The sequence below is a fragment of the Mycteria americana genome, chromosome 9, assembly GCF_035582795.1.
Source record: "Mycteria americana isolate JAX WOST 10 ecotype Jacksonville Zoo and Gardens chromosome 9, USCA_MyAme_1.0, whole genome shotgun sequence".
Taxonomy (NCBI): Eukaryota; Metazoa; Chordata; class Aves; order Ciconiiformes; family Ciconiidae; genus Mycteria; species Mycteria americana.
In genome coordinates, this window is record NC_134373.1 from 31,031,032 (window position 1) to 31,054,305 (window position 23,274).

Here is a 23,274-nt window from a genome sequence, read left to right on the forward strand (position 1 = left end):
TGGTGCCAGCTTTAGGTGTTCACTGAGCTGTAACACTGTGGTAAATTGTCTGATTTTCTTGCAGTAATTTAACTGCTTCTAGTTCTGTTAGGATTGCCAAGGATTTTCTCCTTGGGTAAATAATTTGCCTTCATTTTACTGCAGAGTGATGACTTCTGTGCTGTAGAGCCTTATAGCATTTTTCAGCTGGTAAGGTCATTATATGCCAAGGCAATTAACGAGAGCAGAAAGTGGATATGGATGACTCCTGGGGTCTGTGTGTGGATATTGACCTGTTACTCATCAGCAGTCCATCTTCCCTCGTTAAAGTACTGTCTGTTGCTGGATTCTGTGGTGCAACTGTACGGAAGCGTGAGTAGGGGCTGTTCAGAGAGCCTCCTGCCTGCTGCATTTGTGGAGTGTCATTAAGCAAGTGTTTGATTTTGAAAGGAATAGTCCTTTACAGTATATATCTCCTGTATGCGTGTTGTGGGTCAGGCATGAATTACTTGAAGATGGGTGTCTCCTTGCAGGCTTCTCTGCCTCTCTGTTTATTGTCACTTCAAACTGCAGCACTTCTGGCTTGCACTGGTTAGCTATCACTGGAGGATTGCCCTGCCCAAGGGGAAAATAGCTGTCCTAAAACAAGTCCTTTCTTGAAAGAAGGGGGAATACACTCTTTGTCTGGATGCTTGTTCATCTGCACATTCACGCTATGGGTGTACAAACATCTAACCTGCTTCTGCTGGGGAAAATGTAAGAGCCTGAGCGCTGCAAGGGTGCCATCTGCTCCCCGGGAAGCCTGCTGGCTCCCATCCTGGCAGGGAGGGCTGCCTCTGGTCTGCACTGGGGCCCTGTGCAGTTCTCGCAGGCTTCTGTGAAGTCTGACGACCACTGCAGCCTGTTGGAGACTTCAACAGGGACTGCAAAAAGCCTAAAAGGAAGAAAAAGCCTGAGATGTCAGCCCCTGTGAAACGCTCCAGGGCTATAAAGGCCTTGTGCTCTTTGCATGTTTTGGTTACCCCAGGCATCAGTCATGGGATCTGCTCTGTGATTTTCTTGAGACCTCCAGGCTTCCCACTCTCATCTGCCAGCCTTCCCCACAACACCCAGAGAGACATTTGATGCGGGTCCTCCCAAGGATGTGACTATGGCACTGCAAGGGAGGTTCCTGCACTAGGAGGGAAGGGTTCAAAACCACCTGGGGCTCCGCCGCTGCCGAAACAAAGGGTTCCTTTGCCTGCTCCTATGCAGGGCCCCTTCCCTGGGAGGGCTGTTTGCAGCCTGGGTCTTCTCACGTGCAGCTGATACTGTTTCTCAGGGATGCAAAGCCTGCACTGGTGGAGACCGCACTGGGGCAGGATTTGAGCTGGAGAGTTGCAAATTACCTTTACGTTCATCCCTGCTAATGGACCTAGAGCGTAATGCCAGCTTTTCAACTTTTTCCAGCTGTGTAACTGCTCCCAGCCAAGCCTGGGCAGAGACCAGTGCTGGAGGATGCTCTGCCTGTGTTCCGATCCCTCGTTAGGGTTCTTCACTCTCTGTTGAAGAGGATCCTCTATGTTCCTATCGCTCAACTTTTCCATCCATGTTGTAGAAAGGTTTCCCTTAGGGGACCACATTCAACTTCCCGAGGGAGATGTCTTTTTTTCTAATGAGTGGCCTTGGGGCGTGCCTGGAGTTTTTGGACTGTGCAGTGTTATTGTCAAAACTTTGCCTTCTTTTTTTTTTTTTAATTGCTTGTACCTGTTTCTAGTCATATTGATATTCTGCAGCAGCCTCTGTGAGAAATAAGGCAGTTCCTTTGTCTGCCTGACTGGTAAGGCTTTTTGCTCTGTCATATTCCACTGAAGTGACAGCAGGTCACTTAATGGTGACAGTGAGATCTTTGAACATTTATCTGATCTCTGTCAGGACAGTTTCCTCCACTACTTTTGGTTCCAGGTTTTTCCAATTTCAAGTCAGAGAATGTCAGCCTAATTCCAGCTTAATCTCACCTGGTTCCCCAGCATACATCTAAGAGGAGACAGGGCTGATATCATGAAAAGAGAGTTACTACAGCTGCCTCATCCATGAGCCCTGAAGGGTTATCTTTGACGATAGATTTGAATTATCTTCCCTTTGAGGATGTTGGGGACAAGCAAGAGAGTGCAAGATTCACCAGAATCTCCTGCTGGAGATCTGCCTTGCTGAGACTTTAGCTCCATAATAGATTCATGTGCATTGAATGATTGAAGTTCCCCAAGGCAGGAGATCCGAGATTATCTCGGAGCTTTTTTTTCAGGATTTGGGATGTGCTGAGGTCAATCTCTCGGTCTCCAGTGAACAGCTACAATAGCTTCTTGCTGCCAGACCAAAGCCGGTGCTCCCTTTCAGATGTGTTCTGGGTCACATAGTGGAGACCCACGTTGAACGCCCCTTCTCCATCGTCGCTTCTGTTAAGGACAACCAGGAATGTACAAGAACACCGTAAAGGAGATCTCTGTTCGCTAAAGCAGAAGTCTCTGCCCTCTAAAGTATTTGCTCTTCATCTCCCCGTGCTTTTTTCAGGCTTTCCCACCCAGGCTGCTGACTCTTAAATTAAAGTAGCTATTCCTTCTCTCCTTGGGACCTGATCTCACAGGGGGCTCTTAATCCAGTGTTGTGTTTTCTTGTGTCTCTGCCTTGAGCTCAAAACTACATGGACTCTATGAGGAAGACTGCCTGTTGTTGTTGTTTTCCTGGTAAATGACCAGCAAGACTCATTCTAAATTATTGTTAAAGGTCATTTATGAGTTCTGATAAATCAAGGGAGTAATCTGACTTTCTCCCCCCCCTGCCATGGTACTTCCAGAGAGGCTTGCTTGTACTAGCAGGGTAAGTTCAGTGGGCAGGGGTCTTGAAAAGTAATCTTAGTATTGTCAGCCATGACTTCTGAGAGGCATAAAAATATTATGGAGCCCTAGGATGGCCAGTTTGGAACAAATAATTGCTTTCTTGGCTTACAGACAGTGCTGTTCCCAAGTACCCTGGGTTATAATAGCATTTTGTCAGGGTTTGTTAATCAGGAATGGAAAAATACAGCACAACTAATCTCCAGGGCTGCCAAGTAAGATATGTACATGTGATACTGAAAGACCTGCAACTTCCCAGGAGAGGGATCATCCAGTTCAGAAAGGTGCCTGGGGATTATGGAAACCCACTGTTTTGTCAGTGGGCTGACATTCCTTGCCCTTCCTCTGCAGGCTCACCCCACAGCATGAGCGCTTGCGGGGCCACAGAGACTGTTCTGTGCTCATGCTCGCTTTCAACACCTGTAATTTAAAGGCAGGCAAGCAGCTGAGCACACACCGGATACATCAAAGATAAATAACATTGGAAGCACAACCTCTGTCTAGTTTGACAGGTTCAACAATTGGGCCGTCGCTTCCTGTAGCAGGCTGTCCCAGATCAAAGAGCTTGTGCTGTTCCCTGGCCACAGGTTTTTTAGGACAGGGCTACAGCACCAAGTACACGTCCTGCTCGTAACTCAACACCCAGCGATTATTTATGGACCTTCTTTAGGGGAGAGTTTGCCTGATTCAGAGGAAATAGGCCATGATTACTAGGAGCCTGGCAGGCAGGTGTTTCCTGTGATACCTAGAAAACCCCTGAATCTGATAAATTGAACAATCACCCAAATGCAAGATTGATGCTAAATATCAGACCTTTTACATATACTTATTGTTCTCTAACCTTTTTGAACAGCCAGGGTGACTAAAGGTATCTTGATTTAAAGATATGACTGTACAAACAGTCCACTGCTGGTTTTGAGCGTGAATTGGTATGGAGAAAATCACTGTGCTGGAAAGTAATTGAAAACTTTCCAGAAAGGAAACTCGCTGTTTGGATAAATTAAGCTATTAGGCTTACTGTACTTATGCCTTCCCTTATCAAAACTGCCACTGGTGGTAATGAAGAGAAGGTAGCTGCGCCATTTTGATCTTGGGAGAGAAAACAAAGGTGCTACAAGCTGTTGCTTTTTGCATTTTAGGTGAGTGGGGCTTGAAGGCTGTTAGATGCAGATCTGTCATGACAGCATCAGAGAAATCTTCCTCCAGCAGCTGGTCTGCTTAGGCATCCATCTGTTTGAAAAACAAGCAACAAACTTATAAAAGCAATGCGTCATGCTCGTCACTGGCTGTTCAGTGCGTATTTTGGGGGAACAAACAATTTATTGTCTAATGACTAGAAATAGCTGGAGGGAATTCCGTCTCACTTGAGGGAGTCAGGCTGCTGCCCCAACAAGCATTTTGCCAGCTATCGCTCGCTGCAGCGCTCAGCTGTGTGCTGCCACCCTCACGTCTTGGGTACGTGTTTGTAAAGCCCCTGATGATGCCACAACTCCCGTTTCCTCAAGGACAAAAATGCTGGACAGTGCAGATGAAAAGAAAATAGAGCCAGTATGCACATGTCTCACTGCTGGTGCCTGCCTCAGTGCCCAGAGCAGTGTAACAAGCCCTGGCAGCTGCGGCAGGAGGACAAAGCACTGGGCACGGTTTGCAGGCCTGCTCAGGCCTTGGGTCAGTGGTGACTTTACAAGACTAGGGCTACCTACGTGAAGGTAGCCTCTGTCCACCTTCGTTTGTGCGCTCACTGATGCTGACTGATCTCTGGAGAAATGCACAATTATGCTTCTTTGTGTGAATCCTCCTGTAAAATAAATGCCTGTAACAGAAATACTTTGTTGGGAGTGAATAATACTGATTGGCTTTGTCCTTACCCTGGGGGCAGCTGAAAGAACATTTACAGGCTGTCCTCTGAGACCCACCGACCAAAATTCAGGCTCCTTTAACTTAGCCTCTAGGGCTGTAATCTGGCCTTTGCTGTGTAAGTCACAGCGTGACATTCTGCTGATCTTGTAATCGCAAGGCCGGGGTCAGTGGTAACGTCAGGCTGAAAAGGTTAAACCCTGTTTGCCTTTTTACCATTGTTCAGCTTCGAGTCATTTCCCTGCTGCGGAGCTGAGAGAGGCTGGACCTTATGGGGGAGCGCTTTTGTGGCCTCAGTTTCAGCTCTCATGTCTGGTGCGCTGGGGCCTGACCTGCCCAGGCATAAGATTTTGTGCCAGTCTATTGTTGTCTAGTGAGAACTGGGGTAGCAGGCTTGTACTGTTCGCCCAGTCTCATTAGGAGTAGCCCCTGAATTCTGTTCAGGGGATCCAAAGAACGGACGTAGGCACATTGTTCACCTGAATGCCACCCACACTAAATGAAATATCTACTCCAGAAAACAAGTGTTCAAAAAAATACCCACCTAAAGTCATTGAAACATAATTATTAAAACCTTTTATGTTACTCTACAGTACAATGTAAATTGTTCCTTTCAGTTAAATTTTGAAATACACTAGATTACATCATTTAAATAATCGCAAACTTTTAAGTGGTAGCGGAGCTATATTTACATACACTTCTGAGATATTTCAGATGCAGCGTTATGTTCCAGTCCCTAAGTCAGTTAAATAACAGACTTTCAGTGGGGGTATACTGCTCTTCCACAGGTTCTACACGTATTTGGGGTGTATGTGTCAGAGAGCAAGAACTCCTTTTATTCTTGTCTGATTTTTTTTTCCTTGCTGTGTGCATGCAGCTGAATCTCAGCAAATTGATACCTACTTGATTTGGATTAAAGATGAAAGACCTTTCTTGTTAAACAAGTATTTTGACTGAATATACAGAGGTGAACAATGAAATATAGTGCTTAGGAGTAGCAGTGGAAAACATAATTTTCTCCAACTTTCCTCCACTGTTGCATAATACTGCACCTAGTTTTGACCCTGACTTTACCTAATGCTGATGAAATACAGTCAATGGTGGAAACCTCTCTCATGTTGTCAAGACCGGCTTTCAACACAATCCATGCAATGGCAAGCATCATACATCATTCTCCCGCAGTGCAATATTAACAAGTTAAACTCAGTATTTTCTTCCAGAGATCTGCTCCTCGAGGGAAGCCATCTCTGCATGTACATCAGCCACAAACAGGTTGTGAGTCCTGAGGCTGGAGATCAGAATTAGGCTGTAATGCTTGCTTCCAGTGCTGCTAAGAGTCTTCATGAGCCAGGCTCCTCCCTGTGTTGTCCACGGAGCAGAGCAAGTTCAAGCCACTGAGGCTCTTGATGGTCCTCTTGCACGTGGCACTGGTCAAGCCAAGTCTCCCTGCGTGCTGCCTGCGCAGGACTCAGGGCCTGGTGTGAGGGGTGCTGATCATGATGTTGGGCAGCGCGTTCCGCCGCTTCTTCCAGGAGCCCAGCTCCCTCGAGTACCGCCTGATCTGCCTGAACCAGTGGTGAGTCCGTGCCCGGTCGCTGTCCCGGAACACAAACGCCTCCCGCCTGATCTCAATGAGTTCAAAAGTGTCGTCGCAGTCGGGATCAGTAGAGACAATGCAGTTACTCAGCCTCAAGGGCTCCCTGAGCAAATGGAACTTCCCGTTATTTTTGTCCCTGATGAGTACCAGCACAGCGTCCTTCACAGGCCCTGGCTCGGCTGACTCCAAGCTGGACTCAGACACACGCTTCATGTTCACCAGGAGGAGGACCTGCATGTTCTGGAACTTCAGGGTCTTGCTGCCTTTCTTCACCCACTGGCCGTCGGGGGGCTGGGCCAGCTGCAGAGACCCCTCCATCACAAATCGCGTTTCCTCCCGCAGCCAACCTACAGTTTTGAGGGCGGTTTCTCTCATCTCAATGTTGATGACTTCCCTTTTCTTCTTGCTGTCCTGGCGAAACGAGCGGAGGGTCCATGTGTTCCCCTCCTGCTTGGTTTTCATGTTGATGTGCTCCAGGTGGGACTCGATGCGGCTCTTGGCCTCCCGCAGGCTGCCATGATCTGGGTGGTACTCAGTGGTGGCCTTGATGATTCTGCTGAGCAGCAGTGGGTACTTGGTGACTCTTTGCAAAGGGGCCATCAGGAAGGACCTCAAGTTCATCCGCCGCAGTGCTGTGTTGTCGTTCTGGGAGACATTGAGGAATATTCTGCAGGGATTTAAGAAGAGGGAATGAAATGGTGGCTGTTCTGCCAGCAGATGCTGAAATCCTAAATGCAAATGAACAGTGTGGTGCTGGCAGCTGCTGGGCACTGCAGCCCCCCCTCTGGTTTTAACAGCCTTGTGAATTCTGTCTTCTCAAAAACTAACAACAATTTCTGCAGCTGTGCTCAGCTGCAGAACGGCGATGAGGTGCCTGGGACACTAGCACGTAACATCCTGGCAGTCTTCTATTAAATCGTTGTAAAACAACGAGGGTGTGATCTTTCTCTGATACACACTGACGTAGTGTGTACCTACGTCAGGCCCGAGGCAGATAGATCAGCTTATATCAGATTACACTAATTTGTAGCTCCTTTCATCGTTAGATTACAAAGCAGTCTAAACCAGAATTTGGTACCGTCATCATTTTAAGCTGTTGCAGTGGAAAGAGAGAAGTGACTCACCTGACGTTGCCCAAAAGGCCAGGGCTAGGAATGGGAAATAAATTCAAGCCATGCATGCTTCATACAGTGGCTTTCCCCAGTGGAAATCCAAACCATGCTCTGGCGCAGGGACTGAGAGCTGTTCTCAGCTGGGTGTTATTTGGTGAAAGTTCAGCCCAGCAGTCAGTGGGCAAACACTGGTACCACAAAATATAGTGTACAGCCAGGGACCAACTGGCTGCCTCAGTGGAGATATCAAGGGGTTAATATGTTTTGGAGAGTAAATTACTCTGCTCGCCCCAAGAGAGATCAGCTGAAGAACATCACTGAAGAACATTAGCATCAAAACTTTGATCTAGTTGAGCTGACAAAAGCTTCACCCTCAGCCTGGTGCCTTCCTGTCCCCAAAGCCTGGGAAAATACGCTCAGCCCCTTTCTCACCTGAGCAACTCTTTCTCCTTCTCCAGCGCATTGAGCATATTCACGGAGGAGGACTGCTGAAGACAGTAGGTCTGAAAGGCTGGCAGCATGTTGACGAACTCTAGAAATATTTCGCCGATGCACACGGTCATCAGGTCATCATCACCCTGCAAGCATGCAATACAGCCCCTGCTGGGTTAGCTCAGGAGAGGCACAAGCATGGAGCCTGCGTTCAGTCCTATCAGCATGAACCTACTGCAGGATCTGGTGAACACCAGACCAAAGGTGGAACTGGGCTCACCCTTCCTGGTGGAAAGGCAGTCCCTGCAGGTCCTGGGGGAAGCACTGTGTGGGGAGGGGAAGGAAAGCTGGTCTAACTGCTTGCTCTTCTACACATAGAGATGTCTTCTCTGCTTCTGTGGGCTTGGCCAGCTCACCAGAGCAGGGGCTCAAAGGCCAGAGGCCAGAGTGTGCCTGCTAGTCAGGAGGATGTACTGGGGCCCTTCTTGCCAGCAGGTCTGCCGTAAGACTAATGCAGCAGTGCATAAATTAACAGAGAGCATTTAGGAGCAAATGGGCAGAGGCAGCCTGTAACTCTGGTAACAGACATGGCACTTAACAACTTCTGCAGTTGTTCTCAGCAACTGGTCTGGCTGGGAAGCACTCTCCTTCAGTTGTGCTCTGACTGGCTACTTTGATGCCTAAGTGAAAAATAAATTTCATGGTAAATTGTTCTCTGATTTCTGGATGTGTAATAAAATAAGGGAATAGTAAGAATCTGGTGCCACATAATGCTCTTGGCTTTGTCTAGGTGTATGCTGACATGCTCCGCAATCACTACTCATTTGAGCAGCGAGAGAGGGAGCAGCTCTCTGGCTCCTGGCGGCTTTTTGGTGCAGTACTGAGCTCTGACTGCAAAGGGCAACATGGAGGAGGAGACAGGGAAACCCACGGCTCTTTGTAGAAGCCATTGTCTCAATAAATTATTCACAGGGGACATCACACCCGCAGTGCACATCTGTCTTCGCTGTGCCAGGTGCATGAGAGTGGTTGTCAAAGTTGCCAATTTTTGAGACATGTGTCGCTCAGTCTGACATGCAGGGTTTCGGAAAGGGAAAGGAGGGATGTGTTTCCTAGAGAACAAAACATCCTGGTGAGACTGATACAGCAACAAGTGGGTTTTGGTTTGTTGAAGAAAGGAGAGTGTGGAGCTGTTTATGTATCCTTTGCAGAGATTGTCTGCTGCTCTAGAGTCTTATTTCTATTTCTCTGCCCTCTGACCACCACGCTCATGGGGTAGGAAAGTCCCTTGTGCAAGGCAGGGTGTATTGGTAGAAGCAACTGGTACACAGAGCTGTAAGGGCCAATTGTCACCAGAGCAGGGAGCAGCCTGTGCTGCCTAGCCACACAGCCTAGAGGCAAGCTGCAATAAACAGCAACCCAAGGCAAATACACCCAAGCCAGCCTGAAGCGAGCCAGCTCAGCGTTGGATAAGAGCGTGGCCCGTGAGCTCGGTCCCCTCCATTCTTCTGGTGGCCAGACCAAGCTGAGCTCTGTGCCCCCATGGTCACACGCTTATCAGTGTCCAAGCTAACTGGCTTAAAGCTAACTTGGGTAATAGGACAGTTAGATCCTGTTAATGGGATAAAGGAGCTAGACTGCTGATGGCCTGCTAATGTCAGGGGCATTACCAGAGCAGAGAGTGAGGCGAGCAGCTGTGACCTGGCACAGGCCTATGGAAATCACTGGTTTATTCCTCGCTGAGCAAGGAAGGTACTGGGCAGATGACCAGAACCCAGGAGTCCTACCTCCTGATCCCCTGCTCCATCTATGCTGCCTCACTAATGCAAAACCTATTCCTGTCTGCCTGGTCCAGCGCCTGTAGAGCACGCAGCATCATACCTGGTCAAAGGCCTGATCGATCTCTTCCTGGAGTACCTCCAGGAAGTTCTCGTTGAGGTCGATGAGCTCCTGGATGTTGCTGAAGATGCCCAGGAGCTGCTCCTGGCTCAGAAGCCCAGCAGCCTGCATGGGGAGGTAGAACTCCTCTTTGATGATGCGCAGGTCCTCTCCATAGCTGGCCTCTGTGTTGACAAACTCCAGCACAGACTCCTTGCGCTCTGTCCTGCGCTTGCGGCACTTCTCGCAGAGGTCAGCCCGCCTCTGATTGCAGTTCTGCACATCTGTCTCCACCGGGAGGTCCCTTTCGCCACAGTCGGTGCAGGGACGGTGGGCTTCCCAGGCTTGCAGGGAGCTCAGCGTTTCAGATGCCCTGTTCCTCCACTTTCTGGCTGGCATCTGGCCAATGCCACTATCTGCCCTCTCCACATCTGCTGACTTGGTCCGGGTGGCCTCGCTGGGATCCAGGTCATCCCGGACATCGTTCACGCCAACAATCCCGCTGTCTGTGCTCAGGCTGCTGACATTGCTCCAATGATGTCTGGAGCGGAGGGAGCCACGTGGGGCGCGGCGGGTCTCATCAAAGCTGCCACCATGGCCAAGGTTGGCTTTTGCTACCACTGGACCTGAGAACAGACACAAATCATTACAGGCATTGCCAGCTGCACAGAGCTCACCTGAGGAGCTCAAGATGGCACAGCCATGAGTGGCAGGAACCCTGCGGGGGCAGGCTAGATCTGGTGAAAGCAGGGCTGTTAGCTGTCTCCCCTCCTGTTTGGCTGCTGAGACTGGCGAGAGTCAGAAGTAAATGGCTCCCAGGTGAAGCTCGGGGCCTGTCATCCCTGCACTGCCCATACCTGTGAACTCATTTGGGCTCTCTCTTCCCCTGCCATCTGCCAGCCAGGGACAAAGACACAGCAGAGTAGATCCTGATTTCTTGCATGCCTGGGTTAAACCCAGAATGCTTCCCTCCCCCAGGTCATTAGAGTCACTCCATATTTACACCAGTGTAGCAGGGCTCAGCATGTGGCCCATCAACCCCCTCTGAGTGTGCAGAATGTGGGTACCGTAGTCTCGCTCCTGCCGGCGCTTCTGTGCGTGCTGCCGTGCTGCAGCTGCAATCTTCAGCTCCAGCTGCTTCCTCTTCACCGAGTCTGTCGGCATAGGGTCACTGAAGTGCGGCCGCAGCCGGCACTCCCGCTGGGCCTTGGCACCATCCGTGCTCTCATGGACGATGTCGGAGCTGGATCGGCGGCAGCTGGGACTGGGGGTCTGCAAGAAAGGCAAGTGGGTTTGGAGCAAGGCAGTGGTCAAAGCAGCACCTGGTTTGCAGCCACTGGATTTTAGTTGCCAAAGGAGAGAAAAGGAAACTCATCAGCGGTGGGATTGTAAATGCAGCTCCGCTACATGATCATTAAGAAATCTGTCCCCCCAGGTCCCTCTGTCTTGCTTAGTCCTAACAGCAAGGACCCCTCTCCCTTTGCTGTTGTGTAGCTCTGAGTACAGTGGCTCCGTAGTGGCTGGATCACGGCTGTCAAATAACCATGAAGAAGTCAACAGCATAGCCCTGGCTAAGGGCCTAAAGGGGGTGCTGAGCCTGTCCTCCAGCGATCTGAGCTAGCTTGCCTCTGTTCTGTGAACGTTTCAGCACTGCAGGGTCAGGAAGTCCAGTCTCTATGCCTTACCTACATTAGGAGTTTGACCAAGTGGGGACCAGGAGGGAGTCTCTCTGATCTCCCAGGCAGTGCAGCAATGAGGGGCTGGTGGCACACCAAAAGCCATGAAGGGGTTATTGCTGAACTCCCTGCAAGAGATGCGGTGGCAGATAGGTGGGGCACAAAACCGACTCCTGTTTCATTAACGCTAATAAAAAAGGCACTAGAAATGCTTCTAACAGAGTTTAATAGCTCATGGGAGTTGGTGTGATTTCAGATCCCAGGCTCCCAGCCTGCCCAGTTCCTAGAACGAAGGGATCCTTTAGAGCTTCTGACAAGAAAAAAAATCCTGAACACATGCCCAAGATGAGAGGGGAATTCCTCTCCCTTACATTCCCTGCAGGTGGACTGTCGCTGGATGTCTCATTGCTTGGCTTGTCCTCCCAGGTCTCTGTTGCCATGGACATCGCTGTGGGCTGCTGGCTGTCCTCTGGAGGTGGGATATCAGCTTCCCTCAGATCACACTGTCCCTTGGAGGGGGATTTGGCAGCAGTCTCAGCATTGCAGCTGCAGGGGAAGAACCAGACTCTGATGAACATCACGTATGCAGTTCACCTGCTGTTCCTGACATAGATAAGACTGAGCAAGCCCAGGTTCGAACAACCTCCCACAACAGTTCAGGGAAAGCGCAGGCAGGAATTTAGACTGGTTGGCATGGATGGCTCTGTGTGTGTTTCAGAGGCTCTAAACATAGCAGTGCAAATTGGGTAATTGCACTTAGGCCAGCATCAGTCTGGGATATCAAGTCTCGGGTGTTCACAGGGCATTTTTTGTGTCCATAAAACATGAGGTTCTCCCATAGGGACCAGAAAAACCTCTTTCTAAGTAGGCCATATCCATATTTGCTGCTATTTAAAGAGATGTTGTCAACACAGAAACGATATTGCTCATCTGGAAGAAAATCACCTGCTAAAAACCGTAATACTTTGAAAAGATTAGAGGATTAAAGGAGCTTTCCCTCTGTTTGTCATCTCATATGATCCCAAGCCTGCTGAAACCACTGGAAAGATTCCCTCTGCTTTCAGTGAACTCAGGATCGGGCCTTTTGGTGGACGTAAGAGTCCTGAAAAGATTGGCAGAGTCTGTTGTTCTCACTTGGCAATTCTGGGATGCTCTTATTCACCACTGCCTGGTGCTAACAAGGGCCTGGCCTGGCTGCTACAGGCAGCCTGTTCCAACCCCACGTTCCCCTCTCTGTAGACAGCACCACCTCTCCAGACAGACACAGTCTGGTGCAAAACCACTGACTTGACAGAGTAGTTGACAGGCTGTAGTTTGTGATACTACTTGTGACACATTTTTTTTTAACAGACTCTCTAAGACACCTTATTTCCATGCATAATGCAGCCTGCTTGGAAGAATATTAATTTTTTCATTTTGGGTTTACTTAATTTTTATGGGCTTGGATTCCTTTAAAAAGAAAGGTTGTCAGGACTGGATACGGATGCTTGCACATTGAGGAAGCCCACGTCTGGAACATATTTCAGGTCATGCATGTATTTTATGCTTAACAAAAGTCTCCCATGACAAAAATCTGCTTCTTAAAGGCTTCACTTGTGAACTTACACTGGTAGGTCATACTGCTAATGCGCAATTCCAACACTGTCAGCTACAAGCAAATACGTAAGACAGAGGGACATTTTCCTTACAATGAATGACAGTTGGCTCCGGTAACAAACCATCAGCCAACACTGAAATCACTGAAGAGGGAACAAATCTCCCAGAGTACAAACTGGTTCTGTTGTCAGGCCAGAAAAGCTGGTTTGCAACTTTCCAGCTGATGCTTTTTCATCTTCCTCCATTTATGCTTCCAGGTCCCAGCTGACACTACCAGAGGATTTACCAACTTAAAAAGCGTTTAGCCACGGCTGCACAGCAACAGGACAGTGCTAACAGCAGGCTGCTGGCTTTTACTTTTTGCTGTGCTAACTCCCTGCCGTGTGGATTTGGAAACGTCACTTCACCCCTCCAGGCTTCTTCTCCCCAGCCTGTAGAAAGGGAATACCAACATCAGTGCTGTCACAGAGCAGTCTGTAGTACGGACTGCATTATCCCCTTTACAGGCTTGCAGTAAGAGCAGCGCAGGCACACAGCAAGGCTGTGGTCCCATGGTACTGTCCTGGCCCAGCCTGGCTTAAGAGGTTCCTGTCTCCTTCCTCCCTCCCATCCCTAGCCACATTTGGGGTACCAGTGTAACTGTCTGTGTAGCCATGATCTAAAATCAGTCTTGAAATGATCTGGGTTGAAAAAAATATCCTTCCTCATGTATTCCCAGCCAGATCATTTCATTAATGTTTCATTGAGTTGGTAAAGTATGAACAGTTCAGCTAGGCGCAGCCGTGGGAAGGCAGGCAGAGGTTAAGGAGCAAGAAAGCTCTTGAAGAGGATGCCACTGCCGGAAAACCACCATTTCCAAAAGCTGCTCCTGCTCAAACAGCTTCTGGTTGAAACATGCAGAAAGAAGGGACCACGCTGAGGCACAGACAGGCAATGGGATGCATCCAAGGTCAGTAGCAGAGCTCAGAACTGGAATATTATCTTCTCCTCTTGATCACACCACCTTCCACCATACAGACCATACTTTCAGAGAGAAGCCAAGCTTTATATGTCATTTTTACAGTGCTTCAAGATCATCCACTTAAACATGGAAAGTACTCCAGAGTATTACTGCTCCTCTAAGTGAAGGTGACAGCAGCTCTCTGCTGATAAGGTCTGTGGACCAGATGCCATTGCTTATTGTGGTTTCCAGAACCCAATAGGGGAATAAGAGCTAATACTACCCAGAGAGCTAATACTACCCAGAGAGCTGAGCTAAGGAAGTGTGATTGGAGACTGAGAAATTCAACCCACCCCATGGTTGGTCAGCTAGAGGTAAGAAAGGCAATGATGCAGAGCCCACATTGTGTGAAAGGTGATTTCTTCATCCCTGGTTTGACTGCTCTACTTCTAGTTGTGATTAATCCCTCCTGCATGATGTGCGGGGGTAAGTGCTGCTCCACAGAGCAGTCACTGTGCACCACACCACCAGTGTGATCAGAGGGATGTAGACAAAACAGGGAGGATACAAGCAGTTTTGTAGAACCAAAACTTAGGGCTGCTCCTTTAACCTTTGCCCCTGGCTTAGGAGGAAGAGTGGACATTGCCAAGAAAAAGGGATATTGCCCCTTCCTCCAGTCCCCTGCCCCTGGCAGAGATCTGGGCTGCCAACAGGTCTACACCAATGCCTGCTCAAGCAGTCCCCTCTGCTCTCATGCAGAGCTGCAGAAGGGGGGACTGGCATGTTTCCTTCTGTAGGATCAAATCACTTATTGGCATAGGAGTTTCCTGCCTGGAGTTTGTGTCTGTTTTCCCTGTTCTCCCCAGGACAGGTGATGTGCTTGGGCCAGCACAGGGAGGACAGGTTCTTTCTGAATGTCCTTTTATACCTCTGGGCCATCATCTCTGAATCTCATGGAAGCAGAGGCACTGGGTGTGTGGTGTACAACTGGAAATGCACCTGCTTTCCTTCACAGTCTCTATGGGATTCTTCATGGTTGTATCATTGTCCAGGCCGGCAGTTCTGAGTCCTTTCCACATGTCCCTGACTCTTTCTGACTAATGGAAACATTTTTGTCTGCTTGTTCCTTGCTGGCACCTGCCTTCCAGACTTGGAGTCCTCTGCTATGGGAGGCTGTTATTCTACCTAACATCCTGGTGTCATCCCAAATACACCCCATCACTCTTTTCAGGAAGCCTTCTTTCTTAGTGATGTCCTTCGCTTCCTTGTGCAGGTTTTTGTTGTGACCTTGTCCCCCATTTTATAGACAGGAACCCCAGGTCCTTGCATGTCCTCATCCTGAGCAATTCACTGCTTAAACAAGTTCAGAAAGTGGACTATATATTGAAATGCCTACAGGATTTCCACCTAGATCTCAACACCCCTTCCCAGCCAGGACTACACCTAAGTTAAAGGTATCCAGTGACCCATGAGCAGGCTAAAGCCGCCATAATTATGAAGCTGAAAATCAAATCTTCACTGATGAAATATTAAGCCCTTTGAATGAGTCTTAAGTAATTAACTATGAATTACTAGGGAGGCAATTAACTTACCAGACAAAACTGCTTTGTAAAACTGTAACACTTACACAGAACCACTAGAAAGAGAAGACAATTTCAGCTATCTTATTCTGTGACACTCCAACACATCTCTATCAAAGGCTTGCTGAGCTCAGTATCTGTGGAAATGGGACCACATCCCCAGCTTTCAGCTTATTTCATTCGAGACTTAGAAAAAATGTGGCCTGGACATCAGTGTGGTGGTTTCAGCTGGGATAGAGTTAATTTTGTTCCTAGTAGCTGGTATAGTGCTGTGGTTTGGACTTTAGTATGAGAATAATGTTGATAACACACTGATGTTTTAGTTGTTGCTAAGTAATGTTTACACTGGTCAAAGACTTTTCAGCTTCCGTGCTCTGCCAGGTGCACAAGAAGCTGGGAGGGGACACGGCTGGGACAGCTGACCCCAACTGGCCAAAGGGCTCTTTCACACCATATGGCATCATGCTCAGCATATAGAGCTGGGGGAAGAAGAAGGAAGGGGGGGACGTTCGGAGTGATGGCGTTTGTCTTCCCAAGTAACCATTACACGTGATGGAGCCCTGCTTTCCTGGAGATGGCTGAACACCTGCCTGCCCATGGGAAGTAGCGAATGAATTCCTTGTTTTGCTTTGCTTGCGTGCACGGCTTTTGCTTTCCCTATTAAACTGTCTTTATCTCAACCCACCAGTTTTCTCACTTTTACTCTTCCAATTCTCTCCTCCATCCCACTGGGGGGGAGTGAGCGAGCGGCTGTGTGGGGCTTAGTTGCCAGCTGAGGTTAAACCATGACAATCAGTGATCATAATTTAGGACCCAAAACATCCAGACAAAAAGTCTCTCACCTCTGCAGTGAGAATCTGCAGTGAGAATCAGCTTGAGTTATAAATGAATATTCAGGCACTTTACAGTCTCGGGTGAAATAGTGGAAAACTGAGAAATTTCCAGACAAAGGAAACTGGAGTTTCCCACTAACCAGTACTTTGGCACTGCCAACAGATTTGTTTTCCTCCTGCTATCATGCAGAAATGACAACCTTTACCATTAATTGTTATTACTATGGAAAATAAACAGGCCAGGGTGGTTCCTTCACATGAAACGACCTCTCTAATTCTGGAACCACTGTCATTCTCATTTTTAGATCAATTGCCATTTTGGTGTTAATAAAATCACCTCATATATTTTAACAAATCCAACTAGGGAGACTGAACACATTCACAGAAGCAAAAACCACTGCAGATATTAAAAGCCCAGAAACCACACTGAAACCATAAAGGCCCTGGGCAGAAAGTGTTTGGAAGCTGGGAGAGTAGTAGGAAGAAAGATCATATGCACTACCCAGTTCCAATATACTTTGCTATGCATCCACCTTGGGCTCCAAATACCAGTCAAACCTTTGATCTGCCCAAAGACAGCTGCTCTTATGCTCTTACTCATGGTGTATTTAATTTCATATCAATGATAAAAATAGCCTACTCAATGAAAATGGTCGCATACCATAACTTTCTCATCTGTTTCTTCATTGGGTTTTCATACTCTAGAACAAAAGCACAAAGGCTGGGCTGGACAGCTGAAGGAAGCATTTAGGGCTCTGACACCCCCTACTTCCCCTTGCATTATAAAGTTGTAGAAGTATTTCTGCTTGTCACTCTAGCTCTGTCTACATGGGGAGCTTCAGCTCCACAGAAGTTCTTTCAGACAACTCTCATTCCTGTGCAGAAGTCACTGTCATCTCCTCTAAAACCTGAGGACCAGTCTCAGAGCTCTAGCATCCCAGAAATACCAAGTCAGTGTACACGGTTGATGCCCTGGCATTTCACACACCACATCTGTGCAAGTCAGAAGCAGCCAGAAACTGAGTCAAATGTAATTCGTGGCGAAGCCAGTCCTGAATGCCAAGTGTATGGAAACAAACCACTCCACCAACACTTACTCCTCCTTTTCCCATCAGCCTTATCTAGTGATAAGACAGTGATAACTGCCCCAAATTCCTAACTTCCAGAACTTTGCTGATTCCTGTTGGGCAACCTGCTTGCGTAGAAAGGGATCCCCATTTCTTTGGCAGAATGGAGGTAACAGGACTGCAGTGTCCAAAACCAGGATAGAGAAAGCAGTCCTTGTGAACATCTTACCCAGAGAAGGGGAAAACCCTGGCTGGAGAAGAGGGAGGAAGGCTTTACACAGTATTTTCTGTCACTGCTTACGCTGTCTGAGTTGACAGAAGGTCAGTATTTGCAAGTACTTTCACTCACTGCCTGTGCTGGTCTCCAGAGGGTGGTAAAAGACTCGTAACAGCCATCTTGCTCTCATTTGTTTGCCAGTTCACTACATAGAGGCAGCAAGTGAAAGCACTTGTTGCTGCATGTCACACTACCGAAATTCATGTCCTGCAGTGGTAGGACAGACTACATCTTTTTTCAAAGGAATCATATTAGTACTTTGTATCCCTCTGCTGTCCTTTACTTTTAACAGATGTTAAAAAAAAAAAAAAAGACCTTTCAACAATTTATTACAGAAATAAAATGGGTGGGAAATTGGGTGTCAGGACTACTGATGGCTGCTGTCTGGACAGGATTAAGGTGTACAAAAAGGAAAAGTCTAGATGAAAATGCTTTTTGATGTTTAATCCCATGCAAAGATGGAGTTTAAGCTCAACAGCTGAAAGACACGTCCATGTGGCTATCAGAGACCCTAAGATGAAAGGCTCTGCCAACAGCATGTTTATGCTATGGGAGTTAAATGTACATATCAGGAGAGAGACCAGATCGTTAACAAGGGAACTGCTTTCAGGTGACCCCACAGAGCATGTTACCTTTTCTTAATAAGTTCCAGGGCTGAACCTATGAATTCATCCTTCATTTTTTGTAGCTTAGCTCCATAGCTGGATAAGTCTGTGGCTTCTAACAGCAGCGATGAACAGCAAGAGGACTGGGCTTCAGAAGCCAGCGACTGCCCTGCAAGGTGGAGGACATCATTTAATTGTCTTGTCTCTCCTTTCTGCTGCTCATCACTGAAGATCTCCTGCCCAGCTCTGTGTATTGCTACTGCCTGCAAAGGTGATCGTGGAATAGGGCTAGAGCAAATGGGGACCAGGGATCTGTCCGGGCTGGAGATCTGGAAGGTTCTGTCCTTCACCTCTGGGCTGCTCATTCTGAAACCATCCCATGTGGCTGGATATTGGGAAAAGCCAGCAGAGGTGTGGTTTTCATGGAACACATCGTCGTCATCCTCTGCTGTGACAGTGGCTTCATTCACAGCCTTGGTCCCCAGAGTTTCTGGACAGACGTTCTTATTGTTCTCCTCCTCCAGGGTCTGGTTTGCAGGCAGACCCTTATTCAAGCACTCTGTTGGCCCACTGCTGCTGGCAGATGAATTTGCCTCCTTACTTCTCATTTGCTTGAATTCCTCAAAGGTGGGTATGTAGAGCCTCCCTTTGCAGCGGCCTTTCTTGCTCTGTCCCAATGTGGCTTTGACATCTGTTTCCCCACTATATTGTTCCAGGGTTTCTGCTGTTCTGGATTTGGCCATCTCATGGCTTTCCCCGGCATGCTGAAGGGGCAAACTGGGGGAGCTGTTCTGCCTTCGGAGCTGAAGCCTCCTCTGAGCCTCCTGTTTGATGTCTTCTGGACTGCTGATCCTGTGTGCAAAACACAGTTTCTGCCTCCCTGTGAGGCTGTGCCTGAGAGCGGTGTGTTCCACCAAAACCGTGCAGCAGCTGACAGCACAACCGTTCTTGTACTGCCGGCACATCTGGCATTCAAAAAACTCCCGGGCCATCAGGTCAGGCAGGGCTGCCTGTGGACGCACTGGCTTGCAGGGCTCTGCCACCTTACTGCTGTGCAGCCTCAGCTTCTCCTTCAGCTCTTTTTTGGCATCCCCGTGTAGGGCTCTTTCCTCTGCAGAAGGGAAAAGCCACTGAGGCACTTTGGCAAAGGGAGGGAGGAGCACATTCTGTGCTGATCGAGATGTTTGTTTAGCATGGAGAGAAAGGTTTCTCAGAGAGTCCAATGTGCTCTGTACTGGGGCCACATCCACAGAGCCTTCTGTCCACTGACTGGTGCCTCTATAGCGAAAGATGATCTCATTATCCAGGCTCCGGCAGTGAGAATACAGCCCTGAGTCAGCAGCTGTTGCCCAGTGAAGGTTCTCCACGCTCCGATACATCCGATTTTCCACAGGACTGGCCAAAGGTGCCTTGCCTGTGTGGCAGGAGTCTAGAGTGTGGAAGTCCCCAGAAAAAATCTGAGTATCTAGGTTCTTTAGTGGATGCATGCTGCTAACCGAAAAATCCTTTAAGCCATGTTGCGCATAGAGCTGATTATTTTGGCAGCTCAAGATCACCCGGCAGTGTTCCTGTCTCTCATCAACACTGATGTATGTCATAGCAAATGCACATGGAGGCTCTAAGACAGTGGCGTCTAGGGGGAGAGGAGGGAGCTGGGGTGTTGCTTAGATGCCAGTCAATGTCCACAGACCACAGACAGCAAAGTGTGCTGCTGGGTACTCACATAAGAGAGCTCTCACATGGGTTGAGTCGCCATGCGTAGAAGACCTGTGAATGGAAGGAAAGATGAGTTACTGAAGCAGCCTGGTGATGACTAGCAGGATGCAACAGCAGGTCTGCTTCCAGGGAACGCAGAAGCCAAACACCAACAGCTTGGGTAGAAACAGAGCAGCATTACTAGGAGATGAGCTGCGGGGCTTGGAGCAGGGAATCTTTTCCATCTCTAGCCAAGCCAACAGTGGCCTTACACTACCCATCTGAATTTGGAGAAGTTTATCCCACCTACCCTCAGCAATTCCCTCACAATAACACTGCTCAACTCTAGCAACGAATGCTCAGAAGTGCTTGCTGCAGGCTCAGCTTACTCACACAGCAGCACTAAGGAGATGGGAGGTTTACAAGAGACAGTGAGGTTCTTTCCCTCAAATGGGGTGCAGACAAGAGCATGTGGGTTGAGGAGGAGGCTGGGGGTGGGAAAGGATGATGTGACAGTGTGGTCTTCTGGAAGGCTCAAGTAGCAAGGAGGAAGAAGGCGGCTGACTGGTGGTGGTTTTGTCCCTGAGAGTCACGCTGCAGCCCCTTAATGCTCTGATTTACCCTTCAGAGGGAAAGATGTATATGGTTTAGTGACTGGTAGCCAAGCATTTCCAAGGCCTTTCCAGTGCAGAGACAGAGATACCTCACAGACTTTCACAAATGCACCCTCCCGACCCCTTAGCAACAGGCCTAAATGATCACCCCCCATGATAGGTCAGCGGAGGCCCAGAAAGAGAAGGTGTGGTTTCTAAGGCTGTTCCTATGATCTGTGTTCAGCACTGTAAGGCCCAGGGAGAGACTAAATCACATGTAAGAGACTAAATCACTGTAAGAGACTAAATCACATGTTCAGAGCAATGTGGAGAATTAAATCCCAAAACTTCAGTTTGGGCCAGCAGGATGTAAGCTAAGTGTCTAAGTCATCCTTGGATGTGGAAGGAGCCTCCTTACATTGAATGGAGAGACTCCAAATTTCTCTTAAGGATTTAGGCCTCATGGACTTGTCAGCAGTCACACAAGACAGCAGTGTCTGCTACAGCCCTGTCCACTCCCTCCCTTGGCAGCCAGTGGCAAAGGGAACGAGTGAGTGCCATACGTAAAGGAGAATAAGATTGGACAGGGGATATGGGGTTAGCCTGAGATTTGTAAGGGCAACATAGAGATGGGATGGTGGGGCAATGGTCTCTAATAATAAGCCAGGCAAGAACCAACCAGGTTGAACACCCAGGAAGAGGTCTTGGTAAAGCAAGACAGGACCCTGTAAGTTACAGCCCAGACTGTTTGCTCTGTAGTGCAGCTGGGTTCTCCGCACGCTGCCAACCGCTCAGGCAGCACAGCCACCTTGACCAGGAAGGCAACGAAAAGGCTTGTTACTCCCTGGAGGCTAAGACACCTCAGGCATCTAACCGTGTGAGGCACCAACAGACATCTTCCATCTGAGGAGAAGTCTGAGGCAGTGTATTGCCTGGAAGCCAATCTTGGTAACTTGCTGGTAGCTTGATTCACCCCTTGCTTAGAGTGGTTCAAATTAGCATACTTTCCCCGCATTAATGAAACTATCTCTAATCTAATCCCAGAGAGGGAAGACAGAGCTGCTCCTGTAGATCACCACTGAATGGAGAACATTATTTATGTCCTTCATAATTGCTAACAATAAAAATTAAAACTAGCTCTCAAAGTATGGCTGTTCCCCAAGATGTCACAGGTACTTCTCACCCAGTCTTCTCATGGTGGGGCTGGAGTTCCCCCTTCTTCGCGGCTCTGGAGGAGCCCACAGGTGACAGCAGAGAAACGTGAGGATCAGGACTTTCTGTGATCATAGGTTATAACATGATCTGTCAAGAAAGAGAGAATGAGATGATGTGAGAGCCAGTCACTGAGTAGGGAACAGGGCTCTTGGTAGTGCCGAAGGGCTCCTGTGAGAAAGTGCTGTTAACGAGAGATGCCATGGCCCGTCAGGTTGGTCTGCGATCAGGTCACAGCCATGGGACTAAAAGCCACCGTGTACTTTCTGCACTCTGCTTTCAAGACCAAGTAGAAAGAGAAAACACCCCTTGCTGTACTGAGAGCTGAGAATAAAGCGGTCATTGCCCAAGGCAGGGAGCTACATACCATAAGCCCTGAAGAGAAACCAAGGCCCATGTGAGGCAGGTTCCTGGGCTACACGCTTGCTTGGCAAGCTCTGCGTGTACGCGTGTGAGAGCAAGGGAGCCAGAGAAGAAAGCGCACAGGCAAGGGGAGAAGCAGTCACGAGAAGAGCAAGGAAGCAGAGGCACAGAAACGACGGGGTGGGATCTGTCTGTGGCTGCTCCCTTCACCAACAGACGGGGCACCACTGAAAATACAATTGACTTGTGTCCTCACAGCCTCTCTTCAGGTGGAAGTTCACTGCTGGGGCCCATAGCGCTGACCCCTCTTTGGGCTGCAGGACAGCTGCAGTCATACCAGGCGTGGGTGGCCACAGGCCCCTGCCTGCTCGGGTGCGCGGCACAGAACACGCAGGCGGGGTTCGCGTCCCTCCGTTACACGGGGGAATGCCTCAAACCCGCTGGCAGGAGAGAGTGGGTACCCCTCTGCCCTGCAGGAGAGCAGAGGCCGATTTCCCCGGCGGGTGTGGAAGGTGCCAGTGCTCACGAGCACCTGCAGGCAGCAGGCACCTGCTGCTGCTTTGCCAGGGCAGGATTTTCCAGAAGGAGATGCACATGGGGTGGCAAAAGTTGCCTTCAGGGAAGGAGCAGCTGGGAGAAACCTCCTGCGGGCAGAGAGGAGCAGGCAGAGAGTGAGGGACAGAGAGGGGCAGCAGAGGCAGGTTTGCAGAGTAGAGGACCCAGAGAAGACAGAGAACAGCCAGAGCCAGCTGTGAGAGACGGCAGGAGACAGAGACTTTCCAGAGGAGGCTGTGCAGAGTTTGCTGACACGTAGGCAGGCACCAAAAACTACTGGATTAAGTGGAGGAAGAGGGGAATTTTGTTTGCAAGTAATTTATTTTAATTTTTGTCATCCATCAGAGCTGAGTTTTCTTTCTCTAAAACATGACTTTTTGCTCTAAGAAAACACTTCAGACACAGGAAGTCCCTTTGATACTTCCAGGAGAGCTCAGAGCAAAGGCGCATGTGGACGTAGCTCACAGGTGGGCGTGCAAGGGGGCTCGGTGCCTGGCTGCAGTGAGGGGGAGCCTCAGAAACCGGTGAGCTCTGTTTCGCCTCACGCCTGCAAG

The 23,274-nt window shown here is 48.9% G+C and overlaps 1 protein-coding gene across 2 annotated transcripts in view; it reads right to left on the reverse strand.

Annotated features, from left to right (window-relative positions):
• Positions 1 to 5,289: 5,289 nt before the first annotated feature.
• Positions 5,290 to 23,274, reverse strand: part of LOC142414812 (uncharacterized) — a 49,098-nt gene continuing 31,113 nt past the window's right edge. The window contains exons 2-8 of one of the 2 annotated variants that reach the window (XM_075512524.1): positions 21,774 to 21,892; positions 18,330 to 20,069; positions 11,776 to 11,950; positions 10,796 to 11,000; positions 9,732 to 10,354; positions 7,851 to 7,996; positions 5,290 to 6,973 (exon numbers count right to left, since the gene is read on the reverse strand). In XM_075512524.1, the coding sequence (XP_075368639.1) occupies positions 6,178 to 6,973; positions 7,851 to 7,996; positions 9,732 to 10,354; positions 10,796 to 11,000; positions 11,776 to 11,950; positions 18,330 to 19,900 (3,516 nt within the window). In that variant the 5' untranslated portion in view covers positions 19,901 to 20,069; positions 21,774 to 21,892 and the 3' untranslated portion in view covers positions 5,290 to 6,177. The remainder of the gene's footprint in view (positions 6,974 to 7,850; positions 7,997 to 9,731; positions 10,355 to 10,795; positions 11,001 to 11,775; positions 11,951 to 18,329; positions 20,070 to 21,773; positions 21,893 to 23,274) is intronic. The other variant, XM_075512525.1, reaches the window with a different exon arrangement.